At 41.7% G+C, this 19,330-nt stretch overlaps 1 protein-coding gene across 3 annotated transcripts in view; it reads left to right on the top strand.

Moving 5' to 3' along the window:
* Positions 1-1,249: 1,249 nt before the first annotated feature.
* Positions 1,250-19,330, top strand: part of SLC24A2 (solute carrier family 24 member 2) — a 246,277-nt gene continuing 228,196 nt past the window's right edge. For all 3 annotated transcript variants that reach the window (XM_043566820.1, XM_043566821.1, XM_043566819.1), the window contains exons 1-2: positions 1,250-1,368; positions 3,199-4,282. In XM_043566820.1, the coding sequence (XP_043422755.1) occupies positions 3,353-4,282 (930 nt within the window). In that variant the 5' untranslated portion in view covers positions 1,250-1,368; positions 3,199-3,352. The remainder of the gene's footprint in view (positions 1,369-3,198; positions 4,283-19,330) is intronic.

Below are 19,330 nucleotides of genomic sequence, written 5' to 3'. Positions count from 1 at the left end.
GACCTGCCAACTGTTTAAGCTGGGTGGTGGCCACATGTTGGTTCATTACACTATTCTCTTACAATTGCACGTGTCTGAAATTTCCAAAATAAAAAGTAAAGATTTTAAAAGTTCAGCCTATGACTTCCAAAATAGGACCCCGAAATCCTTAGCAAGACAGTAGTCTTAAATGCCTGGTTTTGATGGGAGAAAAAGGAATTTGTAAGTTCCCGAGGCTTCTCTGGACTTATCAAGCGTAAGTGTACAGGCCTGAGTATAGGATTTTAGTCAAAATCAGAGGTAGTGAGCTTTCTAGATATGAGGACCATCACCCAGTCTCAGGAAGGCATGAAACCTTTCTCTAAGAAAACAGGAGGAGCCTGGAGGGTGAGGAGTAGCAAACGGTGAGGTGAAAGCCCCAAAGGTTTTTCCTTGGGGGACCTCTGGACAGTTTTGGTGGTGGTCACAGGGCTGGCTAAAAAGGGGCTTCCCTCAGTAACCTGTTCGTCTCACCTTCTTCCACTCTGTAGCCCAGATTCTTGCCTCTAATCCCCAAAAAGGCGGGCTCAATTACTTGTGGTCCGGGTAATCTTGCTTTCCAAACAGGGCAGGAAAGAGCACTGGGCAGGGAGTCCAGATGCCAGCATTTCAACCCTGTAACTCCAAATGACACTGTGTCGTGGGTCTCGATTTCATCACCCATTAAATGAAAAGTCACTCTGTAAGACCCAAGACCCTTCAGGGTCTCAACCTTCCAAACCCTAGACTTCAGGAACCCTGGGCCTGAACACACAGCCCTGCAGGCCTTTATGCCTTTTCACTGCCCGTCTTTTCCACCATTATACACTACATGGCCTCCTAAAGAAATATGTGACTGCTGTCACTTTTTGCAGATAATTGGGAGAGGAGGCGCCCGGCATAGATAACCCCAAAGTTGGCAGCACTTTCAGGCTTTGGGAATCAGGCGCGTCACCGACCTGTGCGATTTCTCCTCTCTGTCCTTGCTCGCCTGCAAATCCTGACCCCCGTCCCCACTGCGGAGAAATCTCCTAAGAGACGGCTGCCGGCGTAGCCTCTGCGCCCGGGAGGCGTGGGGCGGAGGGCGCGGGAGCTGAGCGCGCTGCGGCCACGCTCCCCGCGCAGAGACGAGAGGGAGGGGCCGGCGGGGGCCGGGCAGCACCAGAGGCGGCGCGCGGCGCTCGCTGAGGCTCAGTCTCCTCCCGAGCCCAGCCCTGGCCGGCGAGAGCGGAGGCGAGCGCGAGCCGGAGCCGGAGACCGGGCCTCGGACCAGGGAGGCGGAGGGCCAGAGAAGGCAGCGGACCGGAGCGGAGGGTCGCGCTCGGCCCCCCCCCCCCCCCCGCCGCGTTCGCGTTCTCCTGGCGGTTCCCGGTAAGTGCGGGTGACCGAGTCCCCGCCAGTGTCCAGGTTCGGTGGCCGCAGTGGTCGTTGTCCCCGGATCCGGTTGCGCGCATCCCGCTGCAGCACCGCAGGCTCACAGGTGGCTCCGCGGTGGACGTGGGTGCCCCAGGCCCCGCAAGGAGTTAGCTAACTCTCTCCGCTCCGGGGCGCAGTTTCCGAGCCCCTGCTTTCCCCACGCCGACTGCCCTCGCTTCCGCCTCGGAGGTGGGTGGCGCGGCGGGGCAGGGCCTGCCGTCGGGGTAGACTTGCAGAGGGACGCTCCCCTTCCCCAACCCACCCACTAACGATTCGGGGAGATGCGGGCCAAGCGCCTTCCCAAGCTCTATCCCCGCTCTCTAGCGGGGTGCCTGTCCTTTAGTTTTATTTTCCTGTTAGCCCACCAGGGAAAGTTTGGGACCACAAAAGGCAAAGTTGGGGCGCGGCTGGGGGTGCACTTCCCCGGCGGAGGCAGCTTCCTTGGGGCGAAGCGGCTGGCTTGCAGGTGGAGCCGGCTCGCTGGAGCTGATCCTGCACCCTGAGAGTCGAGTCTGTCCCTGCCCTGTTGGTGGCCCTGGCCAGGCATTGTGACAATCCCCGGAGCGCTGTGAGTCGCTTAATCTTTGGTGCTAAGCGTCGACATCTGCAGCCAGCCGAGAATCTCTGTGATGGGTAGCAGCATCTTAGCCTGGTTTGACTTGTGTTCTTGCTCTGCTCTGCAAACCTGAGCTCCAGCTAATCTCAGTGTTTAACTGGCGTGTGTTTAATTAGCTTATTTTACACCTGAGATGATCTCAGCGAGCCTGTAAAATGAAATCGTTGATATAGAAAGCAGCAACAACAGTGTTGTTAAAGAAAAATGTAAATGGGAACCTTCAGAATATCCTCTGTCATGTCTAGATATTTTACCCATCTCTGTGGGATAATGAAAACTGCTTGGATATCTAACCTACTAGAAGATTCAGTGTTGGGGCTATTTTTGGCAGATTTTGTGGACAGAGGCATTGCTGCAACTTGCATATTGTTTATGAAATACACATTCAGTCTCTAAAAATAGCCTACTTATTAGGAGTTATTTGTTTTACTATGTTGTCTCTTTTACATGACTAAAGGTTGTTTTTAAAAATAAGCTTTAGCTGACAATAATATAATAAAGACGTTTAGGGAAGACAGTTTGTGTCACCAGAACATTCTTCTGTAAACTTAAATTTTTAAAGGGTCATTTTTCTGCATCAGACCTAGGAGAGGCTTTTCATGAAAAATAAGATGCTGAAATCCTTATGTGTACAGGAAAAGAGGGACTATCTCCTCCGACACTCAGTGCTTTCAAATGATAGATTAAATCAGAAAAGTGTGCCTTTAACTGGAATTATATAATTGGACTAAAAGAAAACATAATGAATAATTATTGGTTGTCGAGTACTTAGTTCTAAAAGAAGTGTTATATCTCGGAGAGGTTATTTGTTACATGATTAAAGGTGGGATAAACTGATAGATTTCCATCTATAAATTTTTTATATTTAACACACATCCACATAGGTTAACACTGGATTTACTAAAATGTTTGAGTTTATGAATACATGATCGTAAGTGCTCACTGTGTGCCACGTCTCATTCTACGTGCCTCCCCCTCAAAGCAATCCTTGGTGGGAGGTGCCATAATTGTTCTTATTTCTGAGATAGGGAAACTGAGGCACAGAGAAGTTAAGTAAATTACCCAAGGTCAAACACAGGACAGGACTTCATCGTACTTGCAGAGCTCTTTTTGTAGAAGAGACCTATGATTTTGTGATTTACTTATCCTTGTTTTAATTTTTATTTAAGCATAAATGTCGAAAATATTTCCTGCGAAGCGTAAGATTCTCTGATTGTGAACGTGCCCCACACGCACCGTTGACTATAAAGTGAAGAAAAGTATGAGAGAGCCATCTGGTTAAGTCTCCACTTTGAAGACCACCACATCCCCAGAAGACCCAGGATGGATCTGCACCAAAGCACTGCCATCACTTTCCTTGAGAAATGGTGTTTGGATAAGTCACTGTCTGGCTACAGGAGACATTATAGTGTCAGGAAAAAACTGAAGTTAATTCGAATCGTAGGCCTTTTCCTGGGCCTGGTAGCCATTAGCACTGTCTCGTTTTCAATCAGTGCCTTTTCTGAGACAGAGACCAAGAATACGGAAGAGGCCATTGGCGCAAGTGGCCCTAAGGTAGCACATGGTTACCGTCAAAGAACTCTCTTAGATTTGAATGACAAGATTCTGGATTATACTCCACAGCCACCTCTTTCTCAGGAAGGCAAATCCGAGAATACAACAGATCATGCCCAAGGAGACTACCCAAGAGACATCTTTTCCCTGGAGGAGCGAAGGAAAGGCGCCATCATTCTCCATGTCATTGGAATGATCTACATGTTCATAGCTTTAGCCATCGTCTGTGATGAGTTCTTTGTTCCTTCTTTAACTGTCATCACTGAGAAATTGGGCATCTCTGATGATGTGGCTGGAGCCACCTTTATGGCTGCTGGGGGCTCGGCCCCAGAACTTTTTACATCTCTCATAGGGGTATTTATTGCTCACAGCAATGTTGGCATAGGCACAATCGTGGGCTCAGCAGTGTTCAATATCCTTTTTGTTATTGGCATGTGTGCTCTGTTTTCTAGAGAAATCTTAAACCTGACATGGTGGCCGCTCTTTCGGGATGTGTCCTTCTACATCGTTGACTTGATCATGCTGATCATATTTTTCCTGGATAATGTGATCATGTGGTGGGAAAGCTTGCTTCTCTTAACAGCTTATTTTGGCTATGTGGTTTTCATGAAATTCAACGTCCAAGTAGAAAGATGGGTGAAGCAAATGATAAATCGCAATAAAGTCGTCAAAGTGACAGCACCAGAGGCCCAAGCAAAGGTTGGTGGTGGTGGTTGTTTATTTAATATTCTGAACCATTGTTTTGGAGATCTACCACTTTTTTAATGTGATGATGTTTTAGGCTATAGACGATAGCAGAGTGCTTTCTGCAGTTCTGTGGTAACCAGACTGATGGCAGACTGAAATTGTAATTTCGGGATATTTTTGTAGATACCTTCTAAATTCTCAAGCTACTTGCTTCAGAGTAAAACATTTATAAATATAGGTTATGTAAGTGTCCCAGTGTGGACTCAGCAGTTATTTACCTCTGAAAGTAGGCACGATGATTTTTGTGAGTAATTTAATTTTCATGGGAAAGTATGTGTATGTAGCCTAGAAAATTGCAGGTATTTTTTTTTTCAAGTAGGCACATGAAAATGATCAAGAACCATCTCTTTGAAGACGTTTAAGGAAGAAAGTCTGTGTAACCAGTGCTGTGCCTTTAGGTCAACAGCAGGGCCCAGAAGGACTGGTTATTAGTGTGGTCATAGCTATTTTTCTTGATCCACACAATAATCTTCAGATCACTTGACCAGAAGCTGGTCAGGATCCATGAAACGGAGTCATTGCCAAGCCCTGCTGCCTCCATAGCTTGATGGCCCATTTTACATGCTATGATAAACATGACCCAAAATAATTTTACAGTGGAGTTTGAGGGAGTTTTAATGATAAGAGTGGCCATCCTTCCATGCGGGTGGTGAGCAAACTGGTATAGGGCTGAGAATAAGTTGATCTACAAAAATGTGAACTAATGTTTTTAAATAATGGGTAAGCAACATCAATACAATTTTATGTTAAGTATAGTAATGAAGTTTTGATTTATATCCTAACATTGGAATGTTGTCTCTGAATGTGATTTTAAACAGAAAACCAAAATACATATGCAGATTTTTCATACTAGCATCTGGGGAAATTCTCGTGTATGCAAAAAACAGATGTTGACTGGAGGGTGAGATATTTTGTCCCAAATGAAAAAAATATTCATTTGATATAATTCCTTTATGTTCAGGTTCGATGACCATCCATCATGTTCTGTAGCAGCCAGACATTTAAGCAAAGTGCAGTAAAAAACAAAAACAAAAACAAACAAACAAAAAACCACTATTCATGTTCCTGTGTATTACATGTAAAAGAAAAATGTTTTCTACTGTATTTTTCTGACATTTCACTCAGTGTATGGTTGTTTGTTAGCAACTGTAGTAAAAGAAAAAAAAACATTCAGCAGTAGACATGGCAAGTAAGCATTCAGATGTGAGAACTGAGTACATATCCTTGAGGGCATCATTGGACCCCTCTCCCTGCTCTAATTTTGTAGCCAAAGGATGATCTCTCAAGCCGGACTGCTCATTTGAGCAGTTTGCATTAATAATCTATGTGTTTATTCCAGTTAGAGTACTGAACAATTGCCAAGGGAAAGGCATATTTTTTAGAGGCAAGGAAATGATTTGGTGTCTTATAAATATCCTGGGCACATCAAGGGTAAAAAGTCTTTTCGAGGGCTCGGTAGATTTGTGTTTTGTTACACAACAGTGGAACTTCATTAACTTAATCACAGATTCTGCTGAAGGTTATATTGACAACATTTATGAAAAAGGAACTTGCACTTGCAGAGCAATCTAGTAGTGTATTAAAGATCGCAGGGGGATTTTGTATTCTGATTGGAGGAGGAGCTGGTTCTCTGCATTTGGGAATAACTTTTTAAATACAGCTTACAGGCAGTATTTAATCTATTGTAAACCACTCATTAAAGTAGCTCTGGCAGTATCTTTACCTACTATAGTAGGTGACTGTCTTGTCATCTTTATGATATTTAAAATTCAGCAACTTAGGCTGACATTCCTTAACAGTTGTTATTCAAATCCGTAATTTTGTGCTATTCTTAATCTTGTGCATTTTTTAAAAGAAAGCAGATTATGTTCATGTCTATTTCTCCTGTTTCTGATTTCCCCCCAAAATGTGTTCGTGTATCCCCTTTTTGCACTATATACCTTTAATTTATTCCTTTTAATCACTATTACTTCTTTTGGCATTCAGTAACTAAATTGAACTATAAATTATCATGGGAATAGGATTTTTCTTTAAACATAGCTATGTCTTGTTTGGTGTTCCTCAAAAATGCTAGAACACATGTTTAGGTGGAACAGTGTGTATTGATGTGTGATTTCCTTCTGGAAATTTCACTTTGCCAATTTCACTTTGGAAGTATTGTTGGATTTTTTTTTCAGCAGTTGGTCTGTGTCCTGTGCCTGATTTCAGAATGTTATGGAGGCTTTGCTGCCCAAGCATTGAACATAACGTGTCCCAAAGAAGGATGAGTCCTTGAGTGTGGTTATCTAGTTTTCTTTTTGCAGAGTTGTTTTCTGACTGCATATCCCAACTATCCTACAGAAGTCAGTGCTTCTGATAACATCAGAACACTCAGAAAAGAGATGCTAAACCAAACGTAATTCCAATGAGGTCTTCATAGAAAGGAATGTGATGTACAAGAATTTAGGAAGCAAAATAGTGAGCATGTGTTCATGGTCTTATTTGTACAATTATCGAGCAGGGGAGTTTGAGAAACTAGAGGAAACATATTTTAGATATTCTTGTACAAATCATCAGTGCTTCTGGCTAAAAAATCAACTCTGCTGGGTTCTTTGTGTTAAACTGTTTTGGAAACTACTTGTTTCATAGACAAGTTGAAGTTTTGATTTATATCCTACCATTGGAATGTTGTTCAAATCCTAATTTGGTTCCATTATTGATAATGTGTGCCATGGAGGCAACTGTGAAGCATGGAAAAATGTGAACTGGCATATTTTTTCATAGTGACAGTAATAGTTTCTCATCTCATTTAATTTTTACACCCTGTGTGTGGTTTTTTTAATTTGTTATTACTATTATTTCCTTTAGGGATAATGTTATCCTTTTTTAAAAACTTGTGTAGTATTATGACAGGGTAAATAGACCTGGGGCATTGAATCAGAGAAAAAAAAAAGGTTTTGACCCCAGTGTGTAATCAGCCCTGTGATCTTAGAGAAGTTACATTAACTCTCTTAGCCTCAGTTTCCTAAATTGGACATGAAAATAACAGTGCCTACTTCATGAAATTGGGAAAATTATTAAATGAAGAAATGAATGCTAAGCAGCTAACAGAGTCCTTGGCAGATGTGGGTTGTTCATTAAATGTTAGTTCCTTTCCTTTTGCTTTCTGTTCTTAAAAGTGAATCAAAATAAGGTACTTTTTAATGTTTATTTATTTATTTGGGGTGGGGGGCAGAGAGAGAGAGGGAGAAAGAGAATCCCAAGCAGAATCCCAGTGCAGAGCCCTATGTGGGACTTGAACCCAGGAACCATGAGATCATGACCTGAGCCGAAATCAAGAGTCGGATGCTTAACCTACTGAGCCCCATAAATTATTTTAAATTTAAGAATTTGACATTTTTGAAGACTGGCATTCACGCAGGTCATTGTCTCCCTTAGGGGCGTATAATATTTGTCATAGTGTGATATTTGTAAGCCGTAGCTTACATATGGTGAACAATGCAGGTCAGGTATTATCATAAACTCCAAGAAAATCTCCAAATTTGTTTATTGTCCTGAAATTTTGTTGTGGGATTTTGCTTGAAATAAGTAGGCCGTTATGGGGTTATCTCTGCTTAGCAGAGATTTTTGTGTTAAAGGTACTCTTATTTATAAATGATTAGGACTCTCTTCTAAAAAACACTCCATAGCTGGTCAGGAATGACTTTGATTCCTGCAAGATGTAAAGCAGTGGAGTCTCAGGGCATCCAGAGCATTTTGCTGTGCTCCTGGCCTGGCTGCTGAGGTCCCTTGATCTGTTCTGGTGCTAGGCTGTCATTGGCCTAGAAAGCAGCTGTCCATGGTACTTAGCTTCTTCTTAGACTTGGCATTATAATCTGACAGCAACTCAGCCCAGTTCTAATGAAGGGAATGGTCTAAATAAAGATGCTTAAAGCTGGATAGTTGAAGAGTAGGCTATTTAGTAATTTAGGTGTGCTTTGATCCTGAAAAGTGGTTTGTAAATAGAGTTTTTACAGTTCCAGTTGTTATTAATGTTCATGAGAAAAAGGGAATTGAAACCATATTATAAATCTTCCTCACAAGGTGAAGTATTTCTTTTAAGGTGCTAAAACATGAATAGTTTTATCAATACAAATGTGTAGGTCCAAGCTTACTTACAGCACAGAAGATGTTATATATTCAACCTTTGTTTCCCCTCCACACCTCGTAAATAAGTTAGTAAAATTAATGTGCAAACTTTAAGGAAGGAAAGGTAAGATCATCCTTATAATAAATAATAGGATAGTATTACTTGGTAGACTTGGAAACTCTCTGTTCTTCTCACAAGAAAGAAAATTTAGGCATTAAAATTCTTAATTGGCTTAGATGTCTGTGGATGTAGTATGTTTATCTGGGGATACAGCATGGTGCTTTTTTCCTTGTTTTGTTTCCTTCTACTTATATAAAAAGCAAACCCTTCAGTGACTGCATGTGATTCAGAGAGTGAACAGGCATTTCAACACACCCAGAAAGCTCAGCAGATTTTAGTGCATAGAATTCAGATTGCCTTTGGCTTTTCATACTTGCTGCTGTGATTTCTTCAGCAAGAGAAGACCTAAAGTTTGTGTTGAGAGCAAGGATTTACCACCACTTCCTTTCCTTCCTCCCTTCCTCCTTTGTCCCTTTCTCCTCCCACCTCCCACCACCTCTCCTCTCCTTTTCTTTCCTTTTCTGCCTGTCTCTCTCTTTTTGGTAAAACCAGATAATTTGTATTTGAACATTAACAAGGAATGGGATTGTTATGTTAAGCTCTTCTTTTGTTGTTGAGGAGGCCTGTACATCTTTAGTGGGGATTTGACTGTTTTTGTTTTTCCATTCTTTCATTTCCAACCTTCTTTTGTTTTAAATAAGTCTCTAGTAAACTGAATATAGCTATATTTTATTTAATTAGTTTGACAATCATTATCTTTTAACTGGAAAATTTAGTTTATTTACATAGATTGTGATTACTGTACCATTTGGATTCTTCTCTATTATGTTACTTTATACTTTGTATTTATTCTGATCTGTTTCTTTTTATAATTTTTTCTCACCTTTTTTGGAGAAGGGGCATTGAATTTTTTTCCTAAGTTCTTTCCCTTTAATTGTTTGGAATTTATATACTCCATTTCTATTTTTTTAGTGTTGCCTATGAATTTTAATGTGTATGTGATTCACAGTCCATGATTTAATAAGATCTATCTTTATGTTTTATAACAGCTTTATGGAGGTATAACCACTTTTTAACCCCTACAAATTAGATATTGTCATTATACCATCAATGTTTTTAGGTTTATCCATGTTTTTACCAGCTTTTTCCCTCCTTATTCTTTTTTTTTAACCTTTATTTATTTTTGAGAGAGACAGAGTGCAAGTGGGAGAGGAACAGAGGGGGGGGTGGAGACACAGAAAACAAAGCAGGCTCCAGGCTCCGAGCTGTCATCACAGAACCTGATGCAGGGCTCAAACCCACAAACTGCGAGATCATGACCTGAGCTGAAGGTGGATGCTCAACTGACTGAGCCACCCAGGTGCCCCTTCCCTCCTCATTCTTCTTCTCAGTTCAGACCTTTTTGCTATGAGTTTTTTCCTCTACTGACTTACATTCTTTATAAGTTCCTTTGCAAGAATCTACTTAAATAGTAAATGCTCTTTTTTTAAATTTGCTTACAGATTTATTTCACTTTTAATCCTGAAAGATAGTGTGGGTGGGAAATTATTTTCTCATCTTACTTTGAAAATAATATTCTACTGTCTCTGACTTCCATTTTTTTAAAAAATGTTTACTTCTTTATTTTGAGAGAGAGAGAGAGAGAGAGAGAGAGAGAGAGAGAGAGAGAGAGTAGGGACCAGGGGAAGAGAGAGAATCCCAAGCAGGCTCTAAGTTGTCAGCACAGAGCCTGACTCGGGCTCAATCTCATGAACGGTGAGACCATGACTGGAGCTCATACCAAGAGTCAGACACTTAACCAACCAAGCCACCTGGCTGCCAATCTGACTTCCATTTTTGCTGTTGAAAAAGAAACAAAAAGCTGTCAGTGTAAATGTTGCTTCTTTCTAAGAAATCTGTCTTTTCTTTTCGACCATGTTTAAGGTTTTCTCTTTGTTTTTGATGTTCAGCCTTTTCCTTATTCTATGTCAGGTCTTGTTTTCTCACTTACTTATCCCCTATTTGTTATTCACTAGACTTCCTGAATTTGGGAACAGTTTCGACTTTACCTCCTTCGTTCTTCCTACAATCTTCTAGAATTCTGATTAAATAGATATACCATCTCAACCTGTTTGCCATGTCTTATAACTACTCCTCTTTTTTATCTCTGTTCCTCATTCAGCTCATTCCTTTACATCAACCTCCTAGTTTCTAGTTTTCTCTTCAGTTTTGTCTAATCTGCTATAAAGCTCATCCATTAAGGGTTTGTTTTTTTTTTTTTGAGAGAGAGAGAGAGAGGCAGAGTGCGTGCATGTGCATGCACACATGTGAGCTGATGAGGGGCAGAGAGAGTGGGAGAGAGAATCCTAAGCAGGTCCCATGACTAGCACAGAGCCTGATGCAGGGCTCAATCTAATGACTGTGAGATCATGACATGAGCAGAAATCAAGAGTCAGACATTTAACCAAATAAGCCACCCAAGTACCCCTCGTCCATTGAGTTTCTAATATCAATTATTATATTTTTTATTTCTAGAAGTTTTCTGTGGCTCTTTCATATCTGTCAGGTTGACTTTCATTATTTCTAGTACTTAATCATTCAGTGACTTCTTTTATTCTTTAGAAATGTTAAATACATTTATATTTCATAATTGATATTCCTAGTGACCATATCCTTGTAGGTTTGATTTTGCTGTGTTATTGATTCTTGACCATGTGGAGTTGCTTTCTTATATATTTAGTGATTTTTTAAAAAAATCTTTGAGGGGTGCCTGGGTGGCTCAGTTGGTTGAGCATCTAACTTTGGCACAGGTGATTATCTCCCGGTTTGTGAGTTTGAGCCCCATATCGGGCTCACTGCTGTCAGTGTAGAGCCTGCTTGGGATTCTCTCTCTCCCTCTCTCTCTGCCCCTCCCCCACTTGTACTCTGTCTCTCAAAAATAAATATACATGTTAAAAAAAAAAACAACTGTGAACTCCTATTCCTTGGGGCTTTACCCTTGGGAAGTCATTGAGACCTAGGTTTTAAGTCTGTTCCTCTAGAGAGGAACAAGTGCCTGATAGCACGACCAACTTGGAACCATTCTAACCTAAGTGTTTGACTTTTTCCTACCCAGGTAGTGTGAATTCAGACTCCAAACCCATGTGAGTGAGCCAGTGGTAGAAATTCTTAAGGGAGACTCTTCTCTCTTTCTCTTTTTTCAATATCACTCAAAACCAAGACCAAAATAGGCATATCCTACTCTTTCCCCTTGCTAGGCAGGGTTTTTTTTTCTTCCTTTCCTTTTATTCAGCCACTAGGAATGCCACCCCTTCAGCATTCCTAGCTTATTGGGAGGTGAGGTCTCTGAATTACTTCCTCCTTACTAGGCCTTTGTTTGTAGCTTCTAAAAATCTAGTCTTTAGCCACTGGGGAATGGCAGGTACTTTAAGAGCAAAGCAATACAGACTCCTCTGGATTTGTGCTTACTTGATGTTCTTGGTTCTAAGAAATCCCTGATTCCTCACTAGGATAAGTAGGTAATTTAAAAATATATTAAAATATATAATATGCAACCTTTTGGGGTATGATATACTGAGAACGGTTTCTCTGACTATTAAGTCCAGTGTATTGCCAGAAAAATATGTTTCAGACTGTGGGTTTGTCAAAAGATAATGCATGTAACAAGAGATATGGATACAAAATTTTAATTGAGTACTCTCAGAGTGTTTCATGCAGCCTAACCATTATAATAGTATGTTTTCATATCTAAATTATTGCAAATATATCACTACTATAATTTTCGTCAACAAAAATCCTACCATTGGCAAATTTTGAGTCAAATCTAGGAGGCAATTTTAACAGAGAGTTATATGGGGCCACGGTAAATTTGCCTTTTATTTATTTATTTATTTATTTAAAATTTTTTTTTTCAACGTTTATTTATTTTTGGGACAGAGAGAGACAGAGCTTGAACGGGAGAGGGGCAGAGAGATAGGGAGACACAGAATCGGAAACAGGCTCCAGGCTCCGAGCCATCAGCCCAGAGCCTGATGCGGGGCTCGAACTCCCGGACCGCGAGATCGTGTCCTGGCTGAAGTCGGACGCTCAACCGACTGCGCCACCCAGGCGCCCCTAAATTTGCCTTTTAAATAATATATTTTTAATGTTCTTTTTAAAATTTAATTTAATTTTTTAAATTTACATCTAAGTTAGTTAACATATAGTGCAACAATGATTTCAGGAGTAGATTCCTTAATGCCCCTTACCCATTTAGCCCATCCCCCCCTCCCACAACCCCTCCAGAAACCCTCTGTTTGTTCTCCGTATTTAAGAGTCTTTTATGTTTTGTCTGTCCCCCTCCCTGTTTTTAATAATATTTTTTACCAAATATAGAAAGTAATATATTTATTGTACAGGATTATAAAAACACATCAAAATATAAGAAATTTAAAATAGCCTATAAACTCTCCATTGCACCGTCCAAAAATAACTCTGCACATGTTTGCGTGTGTTCTTCCAGACTTTTCTCACATGCACACATATACACACATGCATATTCACATATATTTAAGTACTAAAATAAATTGGAATGATATTCGATATACATAACTTTAAGCTTACATTGGGTATATAATGGTTTTTTTTAACTTCACTTTTTTTTTTTTTTTCCAACGTTTATTTATTTTTGGGACAGAGAGAGACAGAGCATGAATGGGGGAGGGGCAGAGAGAGAGGGAGACACAGAATCGGAAACAGGCTCCAGGCTCTGAGCCATCAGCCCAGAGCCTGACGCGGGGCTCGAACTCCCGGAACGCGAGATCGTGACCTGGCTGAAGTCGGACGCTTAACCGACTGCGCCACCCAGGCGCCCCTTAACTTCACTTTTTATGTGCATTTCCTCATGTCATTAAATGTAATTGATTGTTTAGTATTATTGTAAAATGGAAAGTTGTTTTCATATCTAAATTATTGCAAATATATCACTACTATAAAAAATGCTACAACAAATAGTACTACAAATTTCTGATTTCATAGAAGCAGAAATTCTGGATCAAAGTTTATGAGCTTTTTGTTTTTTTAATGTTTATTTTTTGAGAGAGACAGAGCATGAACAAGGGAGGGCAGAAGGAGCGGGTGACACAGAATTTGAAGCAGGTTCTAGGCTCTAAGCTGTCAGCACAGAGCCCAATGCAGGATTCAAACCCACGACCGTGGGGCGCCTGGGTGGCTCAGTCGGTTGGGCGTCCGACTTCGGCTCAGGTCATGATCTCACGGTTTGTGAGTTCAAGCCCCGTGTCAGGCTCTGTGCTGACAGCTCAGAGCCTGGAGCCTGTTTCAGATTCTGTGTCTCCCTCTTTCTCTGACCCTCCCCCATTCATGCTCTGTCTCTCTCTGTCTCAAAAATAAATAAAAAATGTTAAAAAAAAAAAAAAACCACAACCGTGAGGTTATGACCTGAGCTGAAGTCAGACCTCAAAGTTTATGAGCTTTTTAAAGGTTTGTCTACATTGCGACATACTTGGTAATGTTTTGGTATTATAATTTTTAGTGTTTTCACAGTGAAACAATATTGCGTTGTTTTTAATTTGTGTTTTTTTGATTAATTGGGAGGTTGAGTCTTGAAAAGACTGAGAATTAATTTTTTTTTTAATTTTCAAAAATACCTTTAGAATTTTTTTAAAGAATAACTTTTTAATGTTTACTTATTTTTGAGAGAGGAATAGAGAGCATGAGTGGGAGGGGAGCAGAGAGAGAGGGAGACATAGAAGCAGGATCCAGGCTCTGAACCTGATGCAGGGCTTGGAGTCACAAAACTGCGAGATCATGACCTGAGCTGAAGTCAGACGCTCAACTGACTGAGCCACCCAGGTGCCCCTAGAATTTTTTTTTAAAATACTTATTTTGAGAGAGAGCGCGCACACATGCACATGTGAGCAGGAGAGAAGTAGAGAGAGAGGGAGAGAGAATCCGAGGCCAACGCCATGCTGTTAGCATAGAGCCAACCCAGTGCAGGGACTCTATCTCACAAACCATGAGATCACAACCTGAGCCCAAATCAAGAGTCAGACGCTTAACGGATGGAGCCACCCAGGAGCCCCAAGAATTAATTTTTTTTAGTAAGTTGCCAGTTTGCTGGTGTCCTTCATGTCATTTTTAGTTTTCTGTGATGTCTCAAAGGTCTTACAAGTATATGTTGAGAATCACTAACATTAGATTTCCTCCCTCTCTACAATTTCCACACCTAACTAAAGCCAGGAGGTTTTTGTGTTTTTTGTTTAAAAAAAAAAATGAATTATTTTGTTTTTAAATTCTTTTTTTTTTTTAATTTTTTTTTCAACGTTTATTTATTTTTGGGACAGAGAGAGACAGAGCATGAACGGGGGAGGGGCAGAGAGAGAGGGAGACACAGAATCGGAAACAGGCTCCAGGCTCTGAGCCATCAGCCCAGAGCCTGACGCGGGGCTTGAACTCATGGACCGCGAGATCGTGACCTGGCTGAAGTTGGACGCTTAACCAACTGCGCCACCCAGGCGCCCCATAAAAAAAAAAAATGAATTATTTTGAAGAAAGCGGCATTGGGGCTCAGGAGTTGGGAGATGAGGTTCCCAGGATTGGAATGTGCCCCTGACCATGTGACCTTGGGGGATCCTGTACCGCCTAAGACCTCCATTTTTTCATCTGGAAAATGGGAGACTTGACCTAGATGACCTAAAAGATTGCTTCCAGCTTGTCATTTCTGTCCTTGAAAGCTCTAGTATATACTATGTGGAGTACTCTAACTGTGTCAAAGTAATAACCTAGTACATTTACCTAAAACAGAAGACCAGATTCTAACCGTACCCGTGTCACCAAAGTGTGTTTCTAAATGGGCTTAGCTGCAGCATTTTCACACAAATGATTTACTGGCTCAGCCAAGCAGTAATTTTCGCTTGAGCATGTTGTGAGAGGTAGCTCTTCCAGACAGGAGAATAACTTGCATGGGAGAAAGTTGTTTGAAGTTTACTGCAGGATTCTCGACCTGCTCAGCATTTGTGGCTTCTGGCAGGGAAAACCTACCTTGGCAGCTACATGTGCATCCCTAGAATGCTGGTCTCTCCACAGCCGAGAGAAGAGAGAGGTCTGAAAAGTGGGCATGTGCTTAATACCAGGCCCTTACTACATCAACACTCTGAAATCGAGATCATCTTTACCTGCACGTCAAGAACCAGAGGGTCAGAAAACATAAGTGATTGCCTGAGGTCCCGATTTAGTGGTATTAAATTGCATTTGAACTTGGGTCTGACTCCTAAATGCCTGGTCGTCCTCCTAGTGCTTTTCACTGGACAGTTGGGATTAAAGACAAAGCAAACCTCCAAATTAGATTCACATTTCGTATTAGACTCTCTTGAGTCAGTGACTTTCAAATATTTTTACCATGACTCCCACCAAGAAATATATTTTACATTCTGACCCACTATGTTATGCAATGCATGCATGCACACGTACATATGTGCATGTTTATTTTTTATTAAATTTTTTTAATGTTTATTTATTTTTGAGACAGAGAGAGGCAGAGCACAAGTGGGGAGGACAGAGAGAGACGGAGATGCAGAATCCAAAGCAGGCTGCAGACTCTGAGCTGTCAGCACAGAGCCTGACACGGGGCTCAAACTCTGAACCACGAGATCGTGACCCGAACTGAAGTCAGGTGCTTAACCGACTGAGCCACACAGGCACCCCTGTGTGTGTTTATATAGACTTATAAAAATCTAAGTGTGATGCACTTCCTATTCTTGAGTTTTCTATGCTGTCAAAAATAGCAACCCTCTAAAATAATTTCATAACCCACCAATGGGTTGTGACCTGAGATTAAAAAATAGAATCATGTTAAGAAATTTCTTTTTTCTCCTTTTCCTCTTAGCAGGGCTGCCCTGCAAAGCTGTGCTATTTTACTGCACGAGGGCATCTTTCTGATCAAGGGGATGAATAGGGACAGAAATTCAGGTATCACTCTCCTGAACAAGCTGTGTGCTTTGGTGTGGGACTGTGGCTGCCCAGAGGAAGAGGTGCCTTTTGTCCATTCAACCAAGGTGCCCTTTTGGCTGGTGGTGATCCTCTAATTCTTCTTTTTATAATTGACTATTTAGAGTTTCAGAGTCATGGATCCACAGGGACCATTATGTGCATGTAAATCCATGCTGATTTTCTTTCTTTTGCTTCTTTCTCCTTCCTCCTTCCTTCCTTCCTCCCTCCCTCCCTCCCTCCCTCCCTCCCTCCCTCCCTCCCTCCCTCCCTCTCTCTCTCTTTCTTTCTCTCTTTTTCTTTCTTTCTTTCTTTCTTTCTTTCTTTCTTTCTTTCTTTCTTTCTTTCTTTCTCCTTCCTTCCTTCCTCCCTCCCTCCTCTCTCTTTTTCTTTCTTTCTTTCTTTCTTTCTTTCTTTCTTTCTTTCTTTCTTTCTTTCTTTCTCAGAGAGCATACACGCAAGTGGGGGAGGAGTAGAGAGAGAGGGAGAGAAAATCCCAAGCAGGCTCTGTGCTGTCAGTGCAGAGTCCTCCACAGGGGTTGGTCTTACAAAATGTGAGATCATGACCTGAGCTGAAACCAAGAGTCAGATGCTTAACGGAATGAGCCACCCAGAGGCCCCAATGCATGCTGATTTTCATGATTGAGACTGTTTCAGCCATTTAGAGCTGGATCCGTATGTTGTCTCAGCTTCCTCCCAAGCACGCACACTGTCTGTGTCCAGTTGGGTAACTGACCCTCTGAGCAATGCAGAGTTCTGCGGAGTCCTAAGATGTGAGCACATACCAAGCTATGTCTTGCTCTCGGGCTCTGACATAGACTGATTGCAGGGTAAGGAAGGTGCAGATCAAAGCATGATATGAGGCTCCCTGAGCCTCAACTCATCCTTGTTTCTCAAATGAGCTTGTCATCGAGTGGAAAAGAAATGCGGATGAAACAGGGAGATGAAATCAGGGGAAAACAGAACCTTGGCGAGAAGACCAAAGCTGCATTTCAATTAGGTTGGTTTCCTTTTTTTCAGAGGCTGGATTTGTAAACCAAATGATGCAGACATGGTTCTCGTGCTGGTAAAAACTGGTGGGGTTGGAAAGGGTGTGGGCATCAGACCATAGTAATACCATGCTTCCAGCTTTAAACGATGCACCCAGAATCTGCATTGGCAGGTACCAAGCCTGGAGAGATGATGTCCTTTTCATCCCACACAGTGGTGGTCTAACCCTGGTCCTGGCACTTTGCCCCAAGCATCACCTTTTTGACAGTAAAGAGACTAGCTTATTTCCCAGGTCCCCACCATCTCTTATAACTGCTTCTCTGTTAATGGGAAAGAAACAAGTATGTGCCTGTAATTAAGGACTGGCCAATAGAAGAGGTGGTCAGATAATGAAGCCCTGAACTTGCCTCCTTCGAAGTGCTTTTCCTTTTTTTTTTTTTTTTTTAAGTTTTTCCAATTAAGGAACCCAATTAAAGGGGATTAGTTCCTTTGGAGGTGTTGTGAGGGCTTCTTTACCCTTCTGTAGGACCTTCCTGGAAAGGGCCAAGTTGCTGGTGCACTGTAACTTTCTCTTTTACTGTTTGATGGACATTGAGCTGGGCAGACAGGTTGCTGGTAGAAATACAGGTTTCACCTTTAGCAGCCCTATTCCTCCCACTTAAACCTGTCATCTGTTGCCCTCACCTCTCAAGTAGGCTCAAGTTGGTTTTATTTTTCCATGTCACCTGATAACAGTTAAATACATGTTGAACGACTTCTGTTATTTTAGACCTGTGGTAGGCCCTGAGTATTGGTGTTTTCCAGCAACTTGTGATTTTGTTTTCTGAGAGGATGTACGATAGTTAAGGTTTAACACAATAGAATTATTATTTAAGCCAGGGATGGAGTGTGTCCCTCCTAGCAGTATGATCTTGGGCAAGTTACGTAACCTCTCTGGGGTTAACATTTCTTATCTGTAAATTCAGGAAAATAATAGAATTTTCATCCTAGAGAGGCTGTGAATTTTGATGAGGTGGCACAGGTAAAGTGCTTAGCAGAATACGGTCCCAGCTGCCTACCCAAAGATGCAGTCCGCTCCTGGTCTCCTTTCCTCTTGAGTCCCTTCCCTGCTCTATTAGCTTGCCGTCTCTAAGTCCTGTGTCTCTAACCTCCTGGTGTTTTCTTTCTGTCAGTTCAGGACCTCGCCTTGCTTCCTAGGCTCTCTTTGCCATACCTCCCATGCCGTCATATGAAGGTGCAGTTGCCCCAACTAATCCCTAACTAATAGTCAAATCCTCAGTGTTCGGACTTGAACCTGCTTTCCCTCTGTTCTTGCAGAGGATTAAGAGAGAAGCAGTTTCCCTGTCTATGAGACAGAACCTCACTCAGCTGTAAAATTCTCCTGAGCCCTCCCGTCACTGCCCTATAAATGCATTTACTCTCTTCTTATGTGCATCATCAATATTTAATCTTAGCTTGTCATGTCTCCATCCCGTCATGGCTCTACCTTACGTTGCTTTGTCGGCATCTGTGTTTTCTGTCTTCGATTCCGTCACTGCCCTGGGCTCAGGGACTAACCAACCTCATTTGCAGTATTCATTGTCTGGCTCATAGGTAAAAGTGCAAAGGGCACTTGATACCCTTTGAGATGTTGATAATGGTGGTGGTGAGTGTTCATGAGAGAAAGTCCAGGTCTGAAAAAAATCCTAACACGTAATGGCTTATGTTTGAAAGTCCAGTGGCAGACAACAGATTTCAAACTTAAAAATATAAGCATCATTAGAAATTCTCCAGTCCTTTCAGGTTGCAGGTGTGGGTATCAGGACAGGGCAGGTAAGGGCCGCCAGTTCTAAAAGTCAGATCACTCCAGCTATGACTTTATTAAGCTTTTTTGAGATACA

This window comes from Prionailurus bengalensis, chromosome D4 (genome assembly GCF_016509475.1).
Source record: "Prionailurus bengalensis isolate Pbe53 chromosome D4, Fcat_Pben_1.1_paternal_pri, whole genome shotgun sequence".
NCBI classification, from domain to species: Eukaryota; Metazoa; Chordata; class Mammalia; order Carnivora; family Felidae; genus Prionailurus; species Prionailurus bengalensis.
The sequence above is the reverse complement of the archived record's forward strand: the minus strand, read 5'-3'. Positions and strand labels throughout refer to the sequence as shown.